The sequence below is a fragment of the Vulpes lagopus genome, chromosome 2, assembly GCF_018345385.1.
Source record: "Vulpes lagopus strain Blue_001 chromosome 2, ASM1834538v1, whole genome shotgun sequence".
Taxonomy (NCBI): Eukaryota; Metazoa; Chordata; class Mammalia; order Carnivora; family Canidae; genus Vulpes; species Vulpes lagopus.
This window is the reverse complement of record NC_054825.1, coordinates 158,186,127-158,204,789: the sequence shown is the minus strand read 5'-3', so window position 1 is coordinate 158,204,789 and position 18,663 is coordinate 158,186,127. Positions and strand designations below refer to the sequence as shown.

The 18,663-nt window shown below is 48.9% G+C and overlaps 1 protein-coding gene across 3 annotated transcripts in view; it reads left to right on the top strand.

The window, feature by feature from the left end:
* Positions 1-17,319, top strand: part of NLRP12 (NLR family pyrin domain containing 12) — a 32,786-nt gene extending 15,467 nt beyond the window's left edge. The window contains exons 5-10 of one of the 3 annotated variants that reach the window (XM_041735113.1): positions 1,707-1,877; positions 3,940-4,110; positions 7,734-7,904; positions 12,030-12,197; positions 14,807-14,977; positions 16,130-17,319. In XM_041735113.1, the coding sequence (XP_041591047.1) occupies positions 1,707-1,877; positions 3,940-4,110; positions 7,734-7,904; positions 12,030-12,197; positions 14,807-14,977; positions 16,130-16,217 (940 nt within the window). In that variant the 3' untranslated portion in view covers positions 16,218-17,319. Of the gene's footprint in view, positions 1-1,706; positions 1,878-3,939; positions 4,111-7,733; positions 7,905-12,029; positions 12,201-14,806; positions 14,978-16,129 lie in introns of those variants that run through there. The other 2 variants (XM_041735105.1, XM_041735120.1) reach the window with 2 other exon arrangements.
* The last annotated feature ends 1,344 nt before the right edge of the window (positions 17,320-18,663 follow it).

Genomic DNA, 18,663 nt, shown 5'->3' with positions numbered 1-18,663 from the left:
TGGGTTTCCAGGGGTTAGGATTTTAGGGTATGAATTTAGCGGGGGACACGACCCAGCCCACAGCAGAAGCAGTTAGTACAAGTGCCAGCATCATTACCTCCCACTTTTCTTATTTTAGCTCCTTCTTTCCAGGCTTCCTATTTCCAATTACACTACCTGAGTTGAAAGTTGAGTACACAAAGTCGTAGTAATTAAAACAGTCCAGTGCCAGGAGCTCCTGGCTGGCTCAGTTGAGGAGTGTGCGACTCTTAATCTCGGGGCCCTGAGTTCGAGCCCCACATTGGGAGGCAGAGATTACTTAAAAAACAAAACAAAAAACAAAACAAAAGCCACTTGGGTGGCTCAGTGGTTGAGGGTCTGCCTTTGGCTCAGGGCATGACTCCGGGGTCCTGGGATCAAGTCCCACATCGGGGTCCTGGGATCAAGTCCCATATCTCCCTCTGCCTGTGTCTCTGCCCCTCTCTCTCTGGGTCTCTCATAAATAAATAGATAAAATCTTTTAAAAAATTATAAAAAGAAACAGACAAGAAGTTAAGATGGTAAATGCTAAGTTATGCATATTTTACCACGCTGTTATCAAACATGGCAATATGAAGGCACAGCTGGTAGGAATTAGATGGCACCCAGCTGAGGGAACCGAGAGTGTCTGAATCCTGACCCAGAACACTGTGCCATTCCCTTAGCCCATCCTGCAGGGCAGACACAGGGATAGGGATCCGGATTGGGGCCCAGTAAAGCAAGCTACCGTTTTGTGAGCAGCACGTGGGCCCGATCCCAAAGAAATAATAATAAATAATACCATTCTTTCTTGACTTCGTGCCACGTGCAAGGAGCCATTCCAAGAACTTATATTACATGTGTCTCCAGTTAATTCAATGTCATCAGCCCCGCTCTGGTGCAGCTCAGAGAGAGAGAGACACACACAGTGATGAGCAAGCTTCTGCGTGGCCCTGGCAGGAGGCGTGTGGCCCAAGCAGGTGCCTTGGGACCTGCTGGCTACTCAGAGTCTCCTTCTCCAAGTGAAGGGGAAAGCCCCCTCCCCCAGCAGAGCCAGCAGGAGAGGCCTCAAATTCCTCTCTAAAGGCACCTCTGTGATAGCGCTCCCGTGCTAAAGCACCAAGACTCCTTATGTTATTCTTGTTGCTTTTATTATTTTATTGACACATCATTGACATGCTGGATGTCAAAACATGCAGTGGTGTTTTTCTCTTTGTTTTTTTTTTTTTTTTTTTTAATTTTATTTTTTTATCCATGAGACACACAGAAGAGAGAGGCTGGGACACAGGCAGAGGGAGCAGCAGGCTCCCTGCAAGAAGCTCTATGTGGGACTCGATTCCAGGACCTCGGGATGGTGCCCTGAGCCAAAGGCAGACGCTCCATCACTGAGCCACCCAGGGGACCCTCAGTGGTGTTTTTTCTTTAGGGTAGGCACAGGCTTGAGCAAATGTATCTGCTAACTCCAGAACATTTTCATCACAGCAGAAACACCCTATCCCTTAGCTGTCCACCCTGCTCCACTCCCCCACCGCCCCCCACCACCACCACCCCTTGCCCCGCCCTGCCCCTGGGCACCCCGTGATCTCCTTTCTTTTACTTCAGAAAGAGGAGAGAATAGGTACAGACCAAAGGAAGGAGGGAGACAAAGGGTGAGGGACAAAACCCACAGAGCACCGGTGACCTGGCCCTTCCCCCTCCCTCCCACCCAGCCTGAAGAGGTGCTGCGTGGCCAGCTCCGCCTGCCAGGACCTTGCGACCGCCCTGATGGCCAATCAGAATCTAAGGAGGATGGACCTGAGCAGCAACAGGCTGGGGCTGCCAGGCCTGAGAGCACTCTGCAAGGGGCTCCGGCATCCCAGATGCAAGCTGCAGGTGATCCAGTGAGTCTACCCAATCCAGACCCTCCTTGGTCTGAGTCTTCTCCCCGGAGGGGCTGGAACAGTCCCACAAGATGCTGCCGACCCCAAATCTCTACCTCTAGGTTAGGGCTGCCCTTAGACCCACAAGCTTGGACCCCTTCCCTGGACTCTGCACTTTAGGGAGGGAACCCCTCCGGGGCCTCCTCTGACCCATGGTTTCCATGCTGGGGGGTGCATGGGCCACCTGCCCTCCCAGTCCTCAGGCCCTACTTGCCAGCTACACCCGGAGGGGTCAGGATGCTGAGCTCCTGCGAGTTCACGACACGTACTCGTGCTGTCCCCTCTCGCTGCAAGGCCACTGTTGCAGACGAGCCTCCAGCGTCCCCGGGGGTCTCCTTCACTCTCACAGCAAACACGGCGTTTCTGACACTTCGGGTCACCAACGCATGGGGTTTCCCACACAAGCAGCTCAGCCACAGCAGTGGGGTGTCCCACCATACAAGTCCTCTTTGACACCATCTACCTGGAGGTGGCGTCACTTCCCACAGGTGAGGGCTGGGCCCCATCAGACTGCTTCAGAGTCAGTTAGGTATCCTGGTTGTTACCTGGCTTCCAAAGGACCCCTGTCTCGGGTTTGAATAATCTCCTAGGGTGGCTCAGAGCACTCAGGAAAACCTTGCCAGGGATCAGTGTATTATTAAAGGATATGGTAAAGGAGGCAGATGAACAGCCTGAGGAAGAGCTCCATGGGGTGAGGCCTGAGAGGGTCCCAGCCTGGGAGCTTCTGACCCATGGAGCTGGGGTGTCACCCTCCTAGCCTGGACCCTGGACGGGTTCACCAGCCTGGAAGCTCCAAACCATGTATGGTCTTGCGGTTTTATGGAGCCTTCCTCTTGTGGCCTCTGTTTCATTAACTCCATTTCTAGCCCCTTGCCTTTTGGAAGAGGATAGGGGGCAGGGCTGAACGTTTCCAGCCTTTCATTCTGGCATTGACTCTTGGGTGCCCAACCCCATGTGGGAGCCCACCCATTAGAACCAGAGATGCTCTTGGGGTGCCTGGGTGGTCAGTCAGTTAAGCATCTGCCTTCGACTCAGGTTTTGCATGATCCTGGGGTCCTGGGATCAAGTCCGGGTCAGGCTCCCTGTTCCAGGGAAACCTGCTTTTCCCTCTTTCTCTGTCCCTCCTCCTGCCTCATGCCTCTCTCTCTCTCTCTCTCTCAAATAAATAAATGAAGTCTTAAAAAAAAAAAAAAGAAAAAGGAGGAGAAGAAGAAGAACAACAACAACAACAACAACCAGAGAGATGCTCCTAGCGCTCTGGTCACTTAGGAACAGCAGGGGCTTCAGGAGCCCTGTGTCAGGAAGGAGGGTGTGCAGAGACCAGTACATGTGTTTTCTACCATCTGCCACACCTTATCCTGTTCCTGCCAGTGAACTCCTACTGAGCCTTCCAGAACCATCTCAAACTCCCCAGAGTCTTCCCTGACTGTGCATGGTTTGCCAAACCTGAGCTAGGTGTCCCCTCCACCATGACGGTTTTAATAAACTGGAGCTCAGCAGAGGAGCACCTACTGTGTACCCGGTGTGGTTCTACACCCTGCCTCCTTGGTAAAGTATGTAGTCCTTGCAACAACCTTAGGAAGCAGGTGTGATTATTACCCTTATTTTTGAGGCAGCGAACCTGAGGCAGAGCAGCTCATGACACACGTAACAGACTTCCTGACCACTTGCTAGAGGGTGCAGGGCTCGTGAGCAGCAGAGATGGATATTCCCAGGTCCTGAGCGCTAGAGAACCCACCTGAGCTATGGTGCACTCCTGCCTCAGTGGCATCACCTTCACTGGCTGATACTTGCTTACCCCTCTGTCTCCTTCAGTGGGATACTCCTTGCTGGAAATGATGAAGTCTTCTTCTTCTTCTTCTTTTTTTTTTTTTTTTTTTTTAATGATTTAGTCTTCTTAATGCCTGAGCTGTAGTGACACGTGTAGGTTTGTGTTGGGTGATTCAAGGGACCAGGGGATGAGCCAGGAGGATAGAGGACAGCAAGAGGCGCCCTCTTCAACATCTGTCTCTTTCCTCCCAAGGTTGAGGAAGTGTCAGCTGGAAGCGGAGGCTTGCCAGGAGATTGCCTCCGTGCTCAGCACCAGTCGACATCTGGAGGAGCTGGACCTGACTGGAAATGCTCTGGAGGATTTGGGTCTGAAGCTCTTATGTCAAGGCCTGAGGCACCCAGTCTGTAGACTGCAGATCCTGTGGTGAGTTCTTCATGGGACCAACTTAAAATGCAAGTCTCCTCGTATTGAGGGATGATATAAAAAACACACCATCTGTATACCCATGTTTGTAGCAGCATTATTCACGATAGCCCAAAGGTGGAAACAGCCCAAATGTCCGTCAGCAGGTGCATGGGTAAACAAAATATGGCATATACATACTAGGTGATATTATTCTATTTTTTAAAAAATTTGAGGGATCCCTGGGTGGCTCAGCAGTTTGGCGCCTGCCTTTGGCCTGGGGCTCGATCTTGGAGTCCCGGGATGGAGTCCCACATCGGGCTCCCAGCAGGGAGCCTCCTTCTCCCTCTTCCTGTGTCTCTGCCTCTCTCTCTCTCTCTCTCTATCATAAATAAATAAATAAATCTTTTTAAAAATTTTGAAATTCTGACATCATGCCACACGTGGATGAACCTGGAAGATACATATTTTTTTAACAGATCAGTATCTTTTTTTTTTAAGATTTTATTTATTTATTCATGAGAGACAAAGAGAAGCAGAGACACAGGCAGAGGGAGAAGCAGGCTCCATGCAGGGAGCCCGACGTGGGATTCGATCCTGGGACTCCAGGATCAGGCCCTGGGCTGAAGGCAGCACTAAACCGCTGAGCCACCTGGGCTGCCCGAACCTGGAAGATATTATGTAAAGTGAAAAGTCAGTCATAAAAGGACAAAGATGTTATGATTCCACTTATATGAGATCCCTACAATAGTGAAATCCAGATATAAAGTAGAACAGTGGTTGCTGTGGGACTGGGGCAGGAGGGAATGGAGAATTGTACAGAGTTTGTGTTTGGGACCATGCCAGGTTCCAGACATAGATAGTGGTGATGGTTGCACAGCAGTGCAAATGTACTTAATGCCACTGAGTCGTACACTTAGAAATGGCTAGAATGGGGGCTGGCTCAGTTGGAAGAGCTCGTGTGACTCTTGGTCTCAGAAGACGTGAATTAGAGCCTCACATTGGGTTGAGTGTAGAGATGGTAAATGTTTTTGTCTGTATTTATCTATACCTATCTATCCATACTTTTTAACTTGTTAAAATTATATTTATTTCTTCATGAGAGACACAGAGAGGGGGCAGAGACACAGGCAGAGGGAGAAGCAGGCTTCCTGTGGGGACCCCGATGTGGGACCCCGGGATCATGCCCTGAGCCAAAGGCAAATGCTCAATCACTGAGCCACCCAGGCATCCCTCTATACTTTTTTTTTTTTAAGATTTTATTTATTTATTCATGAGAGATACAGAGAGAGAGAGGCACAGACAGAGGCAGAGGGAGAAGCAGGTTCCATGGAGGGAGCCCGACATGGGACTCAATCCTGGGTCTCCAGGAACCACACCCTAGGCCGAAGGTGGCGCTAAATGCTGAGCCACCTTGGCTGCCCCCTCTATACTTTTTTAAAGTAAGTTTTCACTCAACATGGGGCTCAAACCTAAGATTCCAATCAAGAGTCGCAAGCTCTATGGACTAAGCTAGCCAGGTGCCCCATATTTTATATATTTTGACACAATAAAGCATAAATAAATACCCAGGGGATAGTAACAACAGTGACAAGTGCCATCAAGACCCCCCAAAATAAAAAAAGACCCCCCCAAATAAAAGCATTCACAAAAACTCCTGAGGTTGCCAGTGACAGACACCCCATCTCTGTGGTTGAAGATAAAAGTGAATTTGTTGGTTCTGTAACCAAGAAGTCCAGAGGGAAATACTGGTTTTGAGCACAGCTGAATCCAGGGACCCACGTGGTAAAATCAGGACTCTGTCTCTGTCTTCCCTTTCTATATATAGGAAGACACTATGCTAAATGTCAACAGAGGACATCTTTGAGGGGCAATAGTGTTTTCCTGCCCTATATTCCTATCAGTTATAAGGTGCTTCTAACTGCACCCCAAACACATTGCCACTGATTTATGGTGTAACATCAAAGAGAGGTTGGGGGAATCACACAAAAGGAGCACAGAAAGAATGTTCTGTATTTTCTTGATTATTTTAGCCAAGAAAATGCATCATGCTAAAAATAAAATAAAATACACATATCATAAAATTTACCATCTTTTTTTTTTAAGATTTTTATTTTTTATTCACGACAGACACAGAGAGAGAGACAGGCTGAGAGAGAAGCAGGCTCCATGCAGAGAGCCCAAGGGGGGACTTGATCTTGGGTCTCTAGGATCACACCCTGGGCTGAAGGTGGCGCTAAACCGCTGGGCCACTGGGGCTGCCCACCATCTTTTTAAAAAGTAATCTCTGCACTCACGACCCAGAGGTCAGGAGTTGCATACTCTACCAGCTGAGCCAACCAGGTGCCCCTACCATCTTATAATTTTGAAGATATGGTTCCACATTATTAAGCACATTTATACTGTTGTGCAACCATCACCACCATCTGCCTCCTGAACTTTTATTTATCTTGCAAAACTGAGTCTGTCCAGTAAACAGACTCCCGGGCACTTGGGTGGCTCAGTGGTTGAGTGTCTGCCTTTAGCTCAGGTCGTGATCCTGGGGTCCTGGGATTGAGTCCCACATTGGACTCCCTACATGGAGACTGCTTCTCCTTCTACCTATGTCTCTGCCTCTCTCTCTATATCTCTAATGAATGAATAAATACAGTCTTTTTTTTTTTTTTAATAAATACAGTCTTAAAAAAAAAAAGAAAAAGAAAGAAAAAGAAAAAAAGGGCGCCTGGGTGGTTCAGTGGTTGAGCATCTGCCTTTGACCCAGGTTATGATCCCAGGGGCCTGAGATCGAGTCCCATATCAGGCTCTCTGCAAGGAGCCTGCTTCTCCCTCTGCCTGTGTCTCTCCCTTTCTCTCTCTCTTTCTGTGTCTCTCATGAATAAATAAACTCTTAAAGAAAAAGAAAAGAAATTCCTTCCTTTTTATGGCTGAACAACATTACACTGCCTGGATATATCAAGTTTGTTTATCCATTCAACTCTTCCACTAATGGACACTTGGGTTGCTTCTACCTTTTGGCTATTTTGAGTAATTCTGTAAACATAAAGGTACAGGTATGTCTTTGGCCTATGTAACCAGAAGTGAAAAGGATGGATCATGTGGTCATTTTAAGTTTTTTTGTGGAGCTGCCATATTGTTTTCCACAGCCACTGTACCATTATTTGTTGTTACCAACAGTGCATAAAGTTTCTGATTTCTTTTTTTTTTTAAGATTTTATTTATTTATTCATGAGAGAGAGAGAGAGAGAGAGAGAGGCAGAGACACAGGCAGAGGGAGAAGCAGGCTCCATGCAGAGAGCCTGATGTGGGACTCAATCCCAGGACTCCAGGATCACGCCCCGGGCCGAAGTTTACTGCTGAGCCATCCAGGGATCCCAAGTTTCTGATTTCTTTGTGTCCTTGCTAACGCTTGTGGTTTGGGGGGGCTTTTTAAAATTATTCTTTTTTTGAAGATTTTATTTATTCATGAGAAACGCAGAGAGAGAGGCAGAGACAGAGGTAGAGCGAGAAGGAGGCTCCATGCTGGGAGCCCAATGTGGGACTCGATCCCGGGACTCCAGGATCACCCCCTGGGCTGAAGGCAGATGCTCAATCGCTGAGCCACCCAGGTGTCCCTTGTAATATATGTTGAATTGGATTTTTTGCAGGTTGAAGATTTGCCATCTCACTGCTGCTGCCTGCAAGGACCTTGCCTCCACCCTGGGTGTGAACCAGAGCCTGATAGAGCTGGATCTGAGCCTCAATGACCTGGGGGACCCCGGTGTGCTGCTGCTATGTGAAGGCCTCAGGCATCCCCAGTGCAGACTCCAGACCCTCCGGTGAGTCTTACTCTGCTCACCATCCTTGCTCTTCTGCATGGGGTCACTGGGGTCATGTTCACTCCTCTCGGTCTCCTAACCTCTAGCTACATACATCTGCCGCAAAGATTTTTCTGCTACAGGGCCTTTGCACAAGCAGTTTTTTCCTGGGTTGCCTGCCTCTCTGCTATGCTAAATCCCCTTTTATTTGGATGATATCTGTTTTATCGGTAAGACTGTGATGCGTGGGTGGCTCAGTGGTTGAGGTCTGCCTTAGGCTCAGAGTGTGATCCTGGGGTACCTGGATCAAGTCCCACATCGGGCTCCCCACAAGGAGTCTGTTTCTGCCTCTGCCTATATCTCTGCCTCTCTGTGTGTGTCTCTCATGAATAAATAAAATTTTTTAAAAAGACTCAAAACAAATGCTTCTTCCCCGTGCATGCCTACTCTAACCCCTAAATCAGGTCTATATTCCTAGTTTAGGGATTTAATTTGACCTTGTGCTTCTCGGCATCACTTATCAAAACTTGTCATTTGTGTGCATATGTGTGATCTTCCAAAAGTGCAGAAGCTGTGTTAGCTCTGTACTCCGATGGCCAGTATAAGACCTGACTCAGGGGTGTTTAGAAATACATATGTTTTTTTTTTTTTATTAAGTTTTTTGTTTTAATTCCAGTACAGCTAACATATTTTTTTAAATTTATTTTTTTTTATTTATGATAGTCACAGAGAGAGAGAGAGAGGCAGAGACACAGGCAGAGGGAGAAGCAGGCTCCATGCACCGAGAGCCCGACGTGGGATTCGATCCCGGATCTCCAGGATCGCGCCCTGGGCCAAAGGCAGGCGCTAAACCGCTGCGCCACCCAGGGATCCCGCTAACATATTTTTAAATGAGTAAATGTGTGAATAAATCAAGGAACAAAAAGAAAACACAGAAGGCTATCAGTTTTCAGAAAATCATTTTTCTCTGTTGTCCCAAAGGAGAGTCTGTCTGTCCTACGAAAGCCTCATGTACTATCTCACGTTGTTCATGCTGAAAGGTTTTTTGGTCTTTTTCTCTTTTCTCTTTCTTTTTTCTCCTTTTAAGACATTGTGAATAGTGTGGCTTCTATTGTTTTTGTTAGGTTCACAGAGGTGTCCTGTTTCTTCACAGTCTGCTGTCCACTGCATCCTGTACTGCAAGATCACTGAGGACCCACCGTGCCTCTCCTTTAATTTTTCTCCTTCATTGGCACCCCAAAGCTCATCTGCAGGCACTCCTGTCTCTGTTTTACATAACAATATATCTCGACAGTGTCCCGCAACTCTTCCCCTCTCCCCACTCCAATCCACTTACCTTTATACATTCAGGATGTGCTCACTCTGGTGTAGACATATCTAATGCATTTCTCTCTTTTTTTTTTTTAAGATTTTATTTATTTGTGTGTGTGTGTGAGAGAGAGAGAGAGAGAGAGAACGAGGAGTGTGGAGGGGCAGAAGCAAAGGGAGAAGCAGGCTCCCCCCTGAGCAGAGAGCCCCATGTGGAGCTCCATCCCAGGACCCTCAGATCCTGACCTGAGCTGAAGGCAGATACTTAACTGACTGAGCCCCCCGATGCTCCTAATGCATTCCTTGGAGCGTGCCATCACGTGCACGCACCAGATGCTATAGAGCCATGCCCCTCTCTTCCACTCTGCTCTTGCTTGTCTGTGTCCCTTTCGGAACCCCACTGGGATCCCACCCAGGGGCAAGAGTCATCCGCTCAGCCTGAATTTGCATGCTTGGTTATCTCCGACTGTTCTGAAAAGCTCTCTGGAAAGATCCACAGTTTACACTTCCACCCGCAATTTAGGAAAGCTACTTTGCCTGAATCTTTGTGGTTATTCAACTTTCTATCTTTAAACGCCTGGTGGGTGTAAGATGTTCTTAAACGGCATTTCAGTGTTGAGTATCTCTTCATGTGCTTATCAGCTTCTTTGGTTTCCCCAATCTGTGAATTGCCTATTTGTATAATGTATTTATTTCTTTGCTATGTATCCTTGTTTTATCTTGATTTCCAGATGTTCCCTATTTCAGATATTTATCTTTTGTTGACTGCATACCTTGCAAATGTCTGCTCAGCAGGTCATCAATCTGTCAAATTGTCTGTGGATGCTTTCATCAAACAGAAATCCTTATGTTTTGAGGCCAAACCCATATGTGTTTTAATGATTTTATATTCTTTTTTTAAAAAAAATTTATTTAGGGCAGCCCGGGTGGCTCAGCGGTTTAGTGCCGCGTTCGGCCCAGGGCGTGATCCTGGAGACCTGGGATCCAGTCCCAAGTCGGGCTCCCTGCATGGAACCTGCTTCTCCCTCTGCCTGTGTCTCTGCCTCTCTCTCTGTGTGTCTCTCATGAATAAATAAATAAAATCTTTTAAAAATTTATTTATTCAAGAGAGATACGGAGAGAGAGGCAGGCTTCATGCAGACAGCCCCATGTGGGACTCGATCCCAGGACTCCAGGATCAGGCCCTGGGCTTAAGGCAGTGCTAAACCACTGAGCCACCAGGGCTGCCCTGATTTTATATTCTTGTAACAGGCCTAAGAAATCCTTTGCCAGGAGCCTGGCTGGCTCAATCAGGAGAGCATGTGACTCTTGATCTCAGGGTCATGAGTTGGAGCCCCATGAAGGGTGTAGACATTACTTAAGTAAAATAAAAAAGAAAGGGCTATGAGACCCTTGTATATCGCTTGCTGTTATGAGTTCATATGTTCAGAAAATCCCCATGTTGCTGTCCCAACCTCCAGGCCCCCTTTGGAAGTAAAGTCTGTATGAGTCTGTCTTCATCTGCTAGGGCTGCCTTAACAAAATACCGCAGACTGAGGGCTCACATGTAGAAATGCACTTTCTCCCAGTTCTGGAGGCTGGAAGTTGGGGATCAGATGTTGGCAGTGTTGGTTTGTTGTCAGACCTCTCTGTTTGGCTTGCAGATGGCCACCTCATCACTGTCCTCACCATCTTTCTTGTGTGTGCACACATGTCCCATGTCTGTCTGTGTGGCGAAAGTTACTCTTGTATGGACAACAGCTCATATTGGGTTAGGGTGAACAGTGTGTGTGTGTGTCTGTGTGTTTAAAAAAATTATTTATTTATTCATGAGAGACACAGAGATATAGGCAGAGGGAGAAGCAAGCTCCCTGCAGGGAGTCCAATGTGGGACTCGATCCCAGGACCCTGGGATCATACCCTGAGCCAAAGGCAGACACTCAACTGCTGAGCCACCCAGGAATCGCAAGTTGGGCAGTGTTTTAATTTAATCATGCCTTGTAAAGCCTCATCTCCCAATGCAGCCGTATTCTGAAGCAGGGGTTAGGGCTTCAGTATAGAAGTTGGGGAGGTGGGGATGCCGGTGGCTCAGCGGTTGAGCACCTGCTTTTGGCTCAGGGCGTGATCCTGGAGTCCCAGGATCGAGTCCCACATCGGGCTTCCTGCATGGAGCCTGCTTCTCCCTCTGCTGCTCTCTCTCTCTCATGAATAAATAAATTAAAAATCTTAAAAAAAAAAAAAAAGAAGTTGGGGAGGGACACAAGTCAGAGCTGTGTTGTGACCCTGTTGCAGGGTCATTGCAGATAAAATTAGTTCAGGTGAGGGCAGGCTGGAGCAGGGCTGGTCTTTTGTGTGGAGTCCTTATGAAGAAGGGAAATTTGGACACAGACACAGACACAGACACACACACACACACACACACACAGATCCGGGCGATGCTTCTACAGGGCAGGGAACACCCGAGATTACCAGCAGACCCCAGAAGCCAGGGGAGGCAGGAGCAGGTGCTCAGGGCTCCTGAATGAACCAGGCTCCCAGCCCCCAGCCCCCAGTCCCCCGAGACGGTTAATTTCCACCATGAGAGCCGCCAGCCTGCAGGCACAGGTCCTTGTTACAGCAGCCTCAGGAAGCTAATCTGCTGGCACCTGTCCAATTCCAACCCATGCCAGATATTACCCTTTCTATATGATCTTCCTGCCGCCCACTCTCTTCTTTCCTTCTTCCCTCTGCCCTCCCACCTGCCTGCTCCTGTCTTCTCCCTTTTTTATGCCTGGGGGGTGCCTGGCATGGGAGCCGCTTCTCGGGGAGGGCTGCAGGCTGCAGGCTGAGTCTCTGGGCTCTGGGCCTCGTGTCTTCCAGGTTGGGCATTTGCAGGCTCAGCTCGGCAGCCTGCAAGGGTCTCTGCACAGTGCTGCAGGTCAATCCCTGCCTCCAGGAGCTGGACCTGAGCTTCAATGACCTGGGGGATGCAGGCGTGTGGCCGCTCTGCGAGGGGCTGCGTCACCCCACCTGCAGACTCCAGAAACTGTGGTGAGCCCTGGGCATCGGGACTGGTGGCATGAGGGTGGTGGTGTTGGCGGGCTTCGGGTGGGGGCGCAGTCTTGTCCATACGTTCTTTTCATCGAAAGGCCATCCCTGCACCGCTCCGGAAGACACCGGGAACCCCGACGTAGAAAGAAAAGATGCAAACCCCTCATGTTCTTTGTGGGATGCAAACATAAAATGCCTCCCTTTCCCCTTTGCTCATTGCCTATAATCATTTCCTGTAAAACTCGCCTTTTCTGCTGCCATTTACTTGCACAGATTTGTGGCTTTTCGGTGACCTTTATGGAATAAAAACTCAATCTGCTCCAGTGTGAATTCCAGTCAAATGTGAATTGTCCCTTCCTCCTCCTCCTTACTCCCCAGGATCAGCCTGGCCATTCACCCTGAGGGACGGTCTGTTTCTATTGTCGCGGTTTCTGAGTCTCTCAATTATCTGGGGTGCTAGGTAGGTGGGCATCAAGGCAGGAGCTCAGGGATGGCACTTTCCCTGTATTGGTGCTGCTAGGGTCCCATCTGGCAGGCATCCAGAGGTCACCTTTGTCATGGGGATCGTATGCACGTTTTTTTTTAAATTATTATTATTATTTTATTTTATGTATTTATTCATGAGAGACACACAGAGAGAGGCAGAGACATAGGCAGAGGGAAAAGCAGGTTCCTTGCAGGGAGCCTGATGCGGGACTCGATCCCAGAACCCTGGGATCACAACCTGAGCCAAAGGCAGATGCTCAACCACTGAGCCACCCAGGTGTCCCTCATGTGCACGTTCTTTTTTTTTTTTTTTTTAAGATTTATTTATTTATGATAGACATAGAGAGAGAGAGGCAGAGGGAGGGAGAAGCAGGCTCAATGCCGGGAGCCCGACGTGGGACTCGATCCCGGGGCTCCAGGATCGTGCCCTGAGCCAAAGGCAGGCGCCAAACCGCTGAGCCACCCAGGGATTCCCCCATAGGCACGTTCTTACCAGCTCCCCCTCCCCCCGGGAGCTGTTCCCATTGCCCACTCTCCTGAAGTGGAATCTCGGTCTACCTCCTTGTACACGCGCCCCCCCCCCCCCCACAGGTCTCACCCTAATCTTCTTCTCCTGACCCTTCTGCATCTCTGGGTGGTTCCTCGTCACCAAACTGTTTTTTTTTTTTTCTCTTCCTCTGCAAGTCCCGGAGCTTCCGTCTTATACCTCATCTTGGAAGCTGGCATCTCTTGCCGCACAGGCTCAGGAAAACTAGGATTAAAATATTTCTACTTTAAAAAAATATATATTTCTACTTTAAAAAAAAATATATATATATATATATATTTCTACTTAACATCCCAGCTGTGATGGTATTTCTTTCAGATGCTTGCTGTGAGGGATAAATGATGAAGTAAACAAAGCCCTTAGCAAGGTGCTCAGCATGCCTTGGCCCTCAGTAAATGCTATCTGTTCTTACTGGAACAAACAGCACAGAATGCAGGAAAGAAACACAATGGGAGGCCGATTAGAAATCAGAGAGAATCAGTCAGCATACTGTTTGGGCAGGTGACAGCCTAATTCACACTGGCTCCTTAAAAAAATGAGGGTGGTTATTGACTTGTGTAACTGGATTGACTTCAGGCATGGCTTGATCTAGGTGTTTAGAGTCTTTTTTTTTTAAAGATTTTATTTATTCATGAGAGACACAGAGAGAGAGGCAGAGACATAGGCAGAGGGAGAAGCAGGTTCCTCACAGGGAGCTCAATGTGGGACTCGATCCCAGGACTAGGATCACACCCTGAGCTGAAGGCAGGCGCTCAACCGCTGAGCCACTCAGGCATCCCTAGGTGTTGAGTCTTGATCTCTATTATCTTCCGTACTTGTTGCTGTGTTGGCTCCTTTATCAAATAAGTGTAGCCTTGATCCTGCTTGGTGGCAAAACACCTGCAGCTCTACAAAGGACTTTTGGATCTAAGTTCTGAAAAAAGAACTCCAGGAATCCAGAATGGTTCTGACTCACTGGTTTTGGGTGGGCCTATGTCCAGTTGAAGCCATTCATGGTAACTGGAGACATCAAAACCAACCAGCTCAGGTCTGGAATATTAGTTTAAGGATGGTGTGAGCTGCAGGTAGGCTGAGACTGGGGTATGAATGAGAAATTGGGATAGAATTACCAGAAAGGGAAGTGGATGCTTGATTGCAAAATCAGTGGGTATCCTATAGAGAGATGCAGCTCTGGATAGGTAAGCATCCTTAAATACCTGTCCTTTTTTTTTTTTTTTAAATATAATATTCTTTTTTTTAAAAAAAATTATTTATTCGAGAGAGAGAGAGAGAGAGAGATTGGCAGAGACACAGGAGGAGGGAGAAGCAGGCTCCATGCCGGGAGCCCGAAGTGGGACTCGATCCCGGGACTCCAGGATCGCACCCTGGGCCAAAGGCAGGCGCTAAACCGCTGAGCCACCCAGGGATCCCCAAATACCTGTCTTAAGTATTTTCGTTCACCACATTGGCCTTATCCGGGACCGGTCAGGTTCTACTCTGCTTCCTCTTAAATTGGTCCTGTAAAAACATCACCCCAAATCCCTCTGAAGAGGCAGCTCCTTATGTTGCTCCAACCACTCCTTGTCTTCCACAGGCTGGATAGCTGTGGCCTCACTGCCAAAGCTTGTGAGGATCTTTCGTCTGCCCTCGGGGTGAGCCAGACCCTGAGGGAGCTTTATCTGACCAACAATGCCCTGGGGAATGCAGGCGTCAGGCTGCTCTGCAAAGGACTGAGTCATCCCGGCAGCAAACTTCAAGTCCTCTGGTGAGAGACCGGTTTCTGGGTCTGAAGGAGGCAGGGCATAGGACTTGGAGGTGGGGGTGAGGGTCAGTAATCAATACCCGTGGTTCGGTGAACAAATAAAGCTAGAAAACGTGGAAACATTTCCTTCGTGCGGTAATGTGTGCAATTAGTGGGGAACGCTGAGGTCTTTATGTCCTAGCCAATTTCTTTCTTTCTTTTTTTTTTTTTTTTTAGATTTTATTTTATTTTTATTTTATTTTTTAATTTTTTTTATTGTTTATTTATGAGAGTCATACAGAGAGAGAGAGAGAGGCAGAGACATAGGCAGAGGGAGAAGCAGGCTCCATGCACCAGGAGCCTGACGTGGGATTCGATCCCGGGTCTTCAGGATCGCGCCCTGGGCCAAAGGCAGGTGCCAAAGCGCTGCGCCACCCAGGGATCCCCTTAGATTTTATTTATTTATTCATGAGAGACACACACAGAGAGACAGAGACTTAGGCAGAGGGAGAAGCAGGCTCCCTGGGGGAGCCTGATGCGGGACTCCATTCTAAGACCCCAGGATCATACCCTGAGCCGATGGCAGATGCTCAACTGGAGCCAGCCAGGTATCCCTGTCCTGGCCGATGTCTATCACTGAGGACCCATTTCCTAACCTGTCAAATGAGGCCCTTGTGGCTTAGAATCTGGAATGACTGTTAGGCCTCAAATTTGAATTCTGGGAGATCCCTGGGTGGCTCCGCGGTTTAGCGCCTGCCTTTGGCCCAGGGCAGGATCCTGGAGACCTGGGATCAAGTCCCGCGTCGGGCTCCCTGCATGGAGCCTGCTTCTCCCTCTGTCTGTGTCTCTGCCTCTCTCTCTCTCTCTCTATGTCTATGAATAAATAATAAATAAAAGCTTTAAAAAATTTTGAATTCTGTCCCTTATTAGTTTTGTGATGTTTCTGCACATTATCCAACGTCTTGGCTCCTCGGTATCCTCCAAATCAGAGAAGTCAGCACAGGTCAGGGACTTACCATGTTGGTGCTCAGCTGGAAGTCAAACCTGCTTCCCAAGAGGATTTGGTTTCAGATGAAGTACTAGATAAGGAAATTGTGCTAACAAGGTAGGAAGCCGAGAGATTTGAATGCCACAGCTGTGGCCTGGAACATAATGTGTCCTGCTCTGTGTCCTAAGGTTATTTGGAATGGAGCTGAATAAGATGACCCACAGGAGACTGGCAGCGCTTCGAGTAGTGAAACCTCAGCTGGACATCGGTTGCTGAATGGTTCTAGCCGCCGGCTCTTCTCTTGGAGTCAGGACAGAGGAAGGGGAAATCCCAGGACCCTCTGGCCAGCGTGATGGTCAGGCTCTTTTATCTCCTCCAAACTCCCATGCAGGATAAATCCTTTCTGCTTCAGGACTTTGTCAATGAGTGGTCAAGTGTGGAGCATTAGTGTTGGGAAGGCGAGTGTCATGGAGAGAACTTAAGGGGGGGCGCCGGGTGCTCCTTGAGCCGGGACTCTCAAAGGAGGGTGGACTTGCACTTCTCTCCCTCCCTGGGACACGTGGTGGTGTCAGGAGACATTGGGGTGATGGTGGTGATGGTGGAGCTGCCCACTCCAGTGGTGGAGGCCAAGGAGTCTCCTAAATATCTGAGCAATGCACAAAACAGCCCTCCTGCAGCAGCGTTTAGCTTCAATGACATTTGAGGCTGGATTGAGGAACCTTGTTCTCAAGGACCAGTGGTGCAATGAGAGTGCTAGGCCATCTTGTGTGCCTTAGGATACTGGTCATGCCAAGGGCCCCACCCCATGCCTTTGCAGTCTCATTTTGCATGTGGTTCTACCCCCTGGCTGGAGGCTGGTGCATTGTGGATGGACCTCTTGCCAGGGTTAGTGGACTGCAGGCTGGCCAATAACCTGTATCATACTTTGGACTTGAACCCAGATTTTTTTTTTTTTAAGATTTTATTTATTCATGAGAGACACACACACAGAGGCAGAGACACAGGCAGAGGGAGAAGCAGGCTCCATGCAGGGAGCCTGATGTGGGACTCCAGGATCACGCCTTGGACCGAAGGCGGTGCTAAACCGCTGAGCCATCCCGGCTGCCCTCAAACCCAAATTTTTAACCCAGCTGGGAGATTGCAATCAGGGAACCTCAGCCCCAGCCAGTGATTGGCTAGAAACCTGAGGCCACTGTGAGCATGCCCTACTGAAGCCATTGGGCGCAGGTGTCTGGAAAGACCAGAACTTCCTAGGAAGCAGAGGCCATTCGTAGAGGAAAAGGTGACCCTGCCACCCATGGAATTCTGGGAAAGGAAATAAATTCGATTCTGCAGAAGATATGCCTGTGGGCAGCAATAAAGCTCCCTCCAGTAGTGACAGCACCCTGGACTCCTTGAAACCAAGCCCTTCCATTACGGGGCCCTTGGCAGCTGTCAGACCTGTGTGCCACCTGCTTCTGAAGCACCTCACGACCGTGGCCCTCCGCTGGAGGGGGAGACGTGGCCCGGACAAAGAAAGCCAAGAAGGCCTGTGGGCACGTCTTACTTCCTAGAAGCCTTCCTAGAGTCGGGGGGAGGTGTCCCTGGTCTAATAAGGCTAAGGAGTGGGGTCGTTCCCCCCGCCGGAGCACTCATTTTGGGTCGTGCATTGCGGTGCTTGTGGAGACCGCTCAGGACCCGTGAGGCTTGTTCTGAAAAGGTCAGGAGCAGCCATTCCCAACATAACCTCTTAAAAACCAGTAGTCAAGGCAGCCCCTGTGGGTCAGCGGTTCAGCGCCACCTGCAGCCCAGGGTGTCATCCTGGACACATGGGATCGAGTCCCACATCGGGCTCCCTGCACGGAGCCTGCTTTCTCCCTTTGCCTGGGTCTGTCTATAAATGAAATGTTAAAAGAACCAGTAGCCAGATTAGTGATTACCTTCCCTCAAATGGAGAGGGACGGAGATGAACTGCACCCATGTCAAATAGCAACGCCTAGACATCCCTCCGCCCTCCGAGCAGCCAGTTGTTAGGCCCGGGCCTGACACCACCCCCCATTCTGCTTGGAGCTTTGCCTCGAGCCAATCTGAGGACTGGGGTTTATGGACAATTTACAGACTCTCAATCTGAGGTTTACATGTGTTCTGCTTCCAGGAATTCCTTGGGGGAAAGGGGGGGGGGGAGATAGAATTTTTATTTATGATAGTCACACAGAAAGAGGCAGAGACACAGGCAGAGGGAGAAGCAGGCTCCATGCACCGGGAGCCCATTCGATCCCGGGTCTCCAGGATCGCGCCCTGGGCCAAAGGCAGGCGCCAAACCGCTGCCACCCAGGGATCCCTAGAAGTAAAATCTTTAAGGCAAGTTACAGTCAAACACACAAATCACAGCTGGTTCGTATTTTATTGGACTAGATTTCAGGGCTTGTGATTTAAACATAACAAAGAACTAAATGTTTAGTCGAGGGGATGAAGCCACCCACAAATCTGGGCAAACTTAAAGGTAATTGGAATCAGTGAAAAGTCTAAAGGGAAGGCCTTGTTTCCTAACAGTTTTAAAAGAATTAATGATCAGTTTCATGGAAAAGGTCGAAGTGTCCAGATGTCCTTTAGGCAGGAGAAACAGGCAGGACCGGAGGACGTAGGCAGACAGTCTGCAGCTGGGCTGGAGAAGCCGCTTTCCCGTCGGTCCGTGGGACAAGGATGCTTTCCTCAGACAAGGACACACAAAGTGGGAGCACTT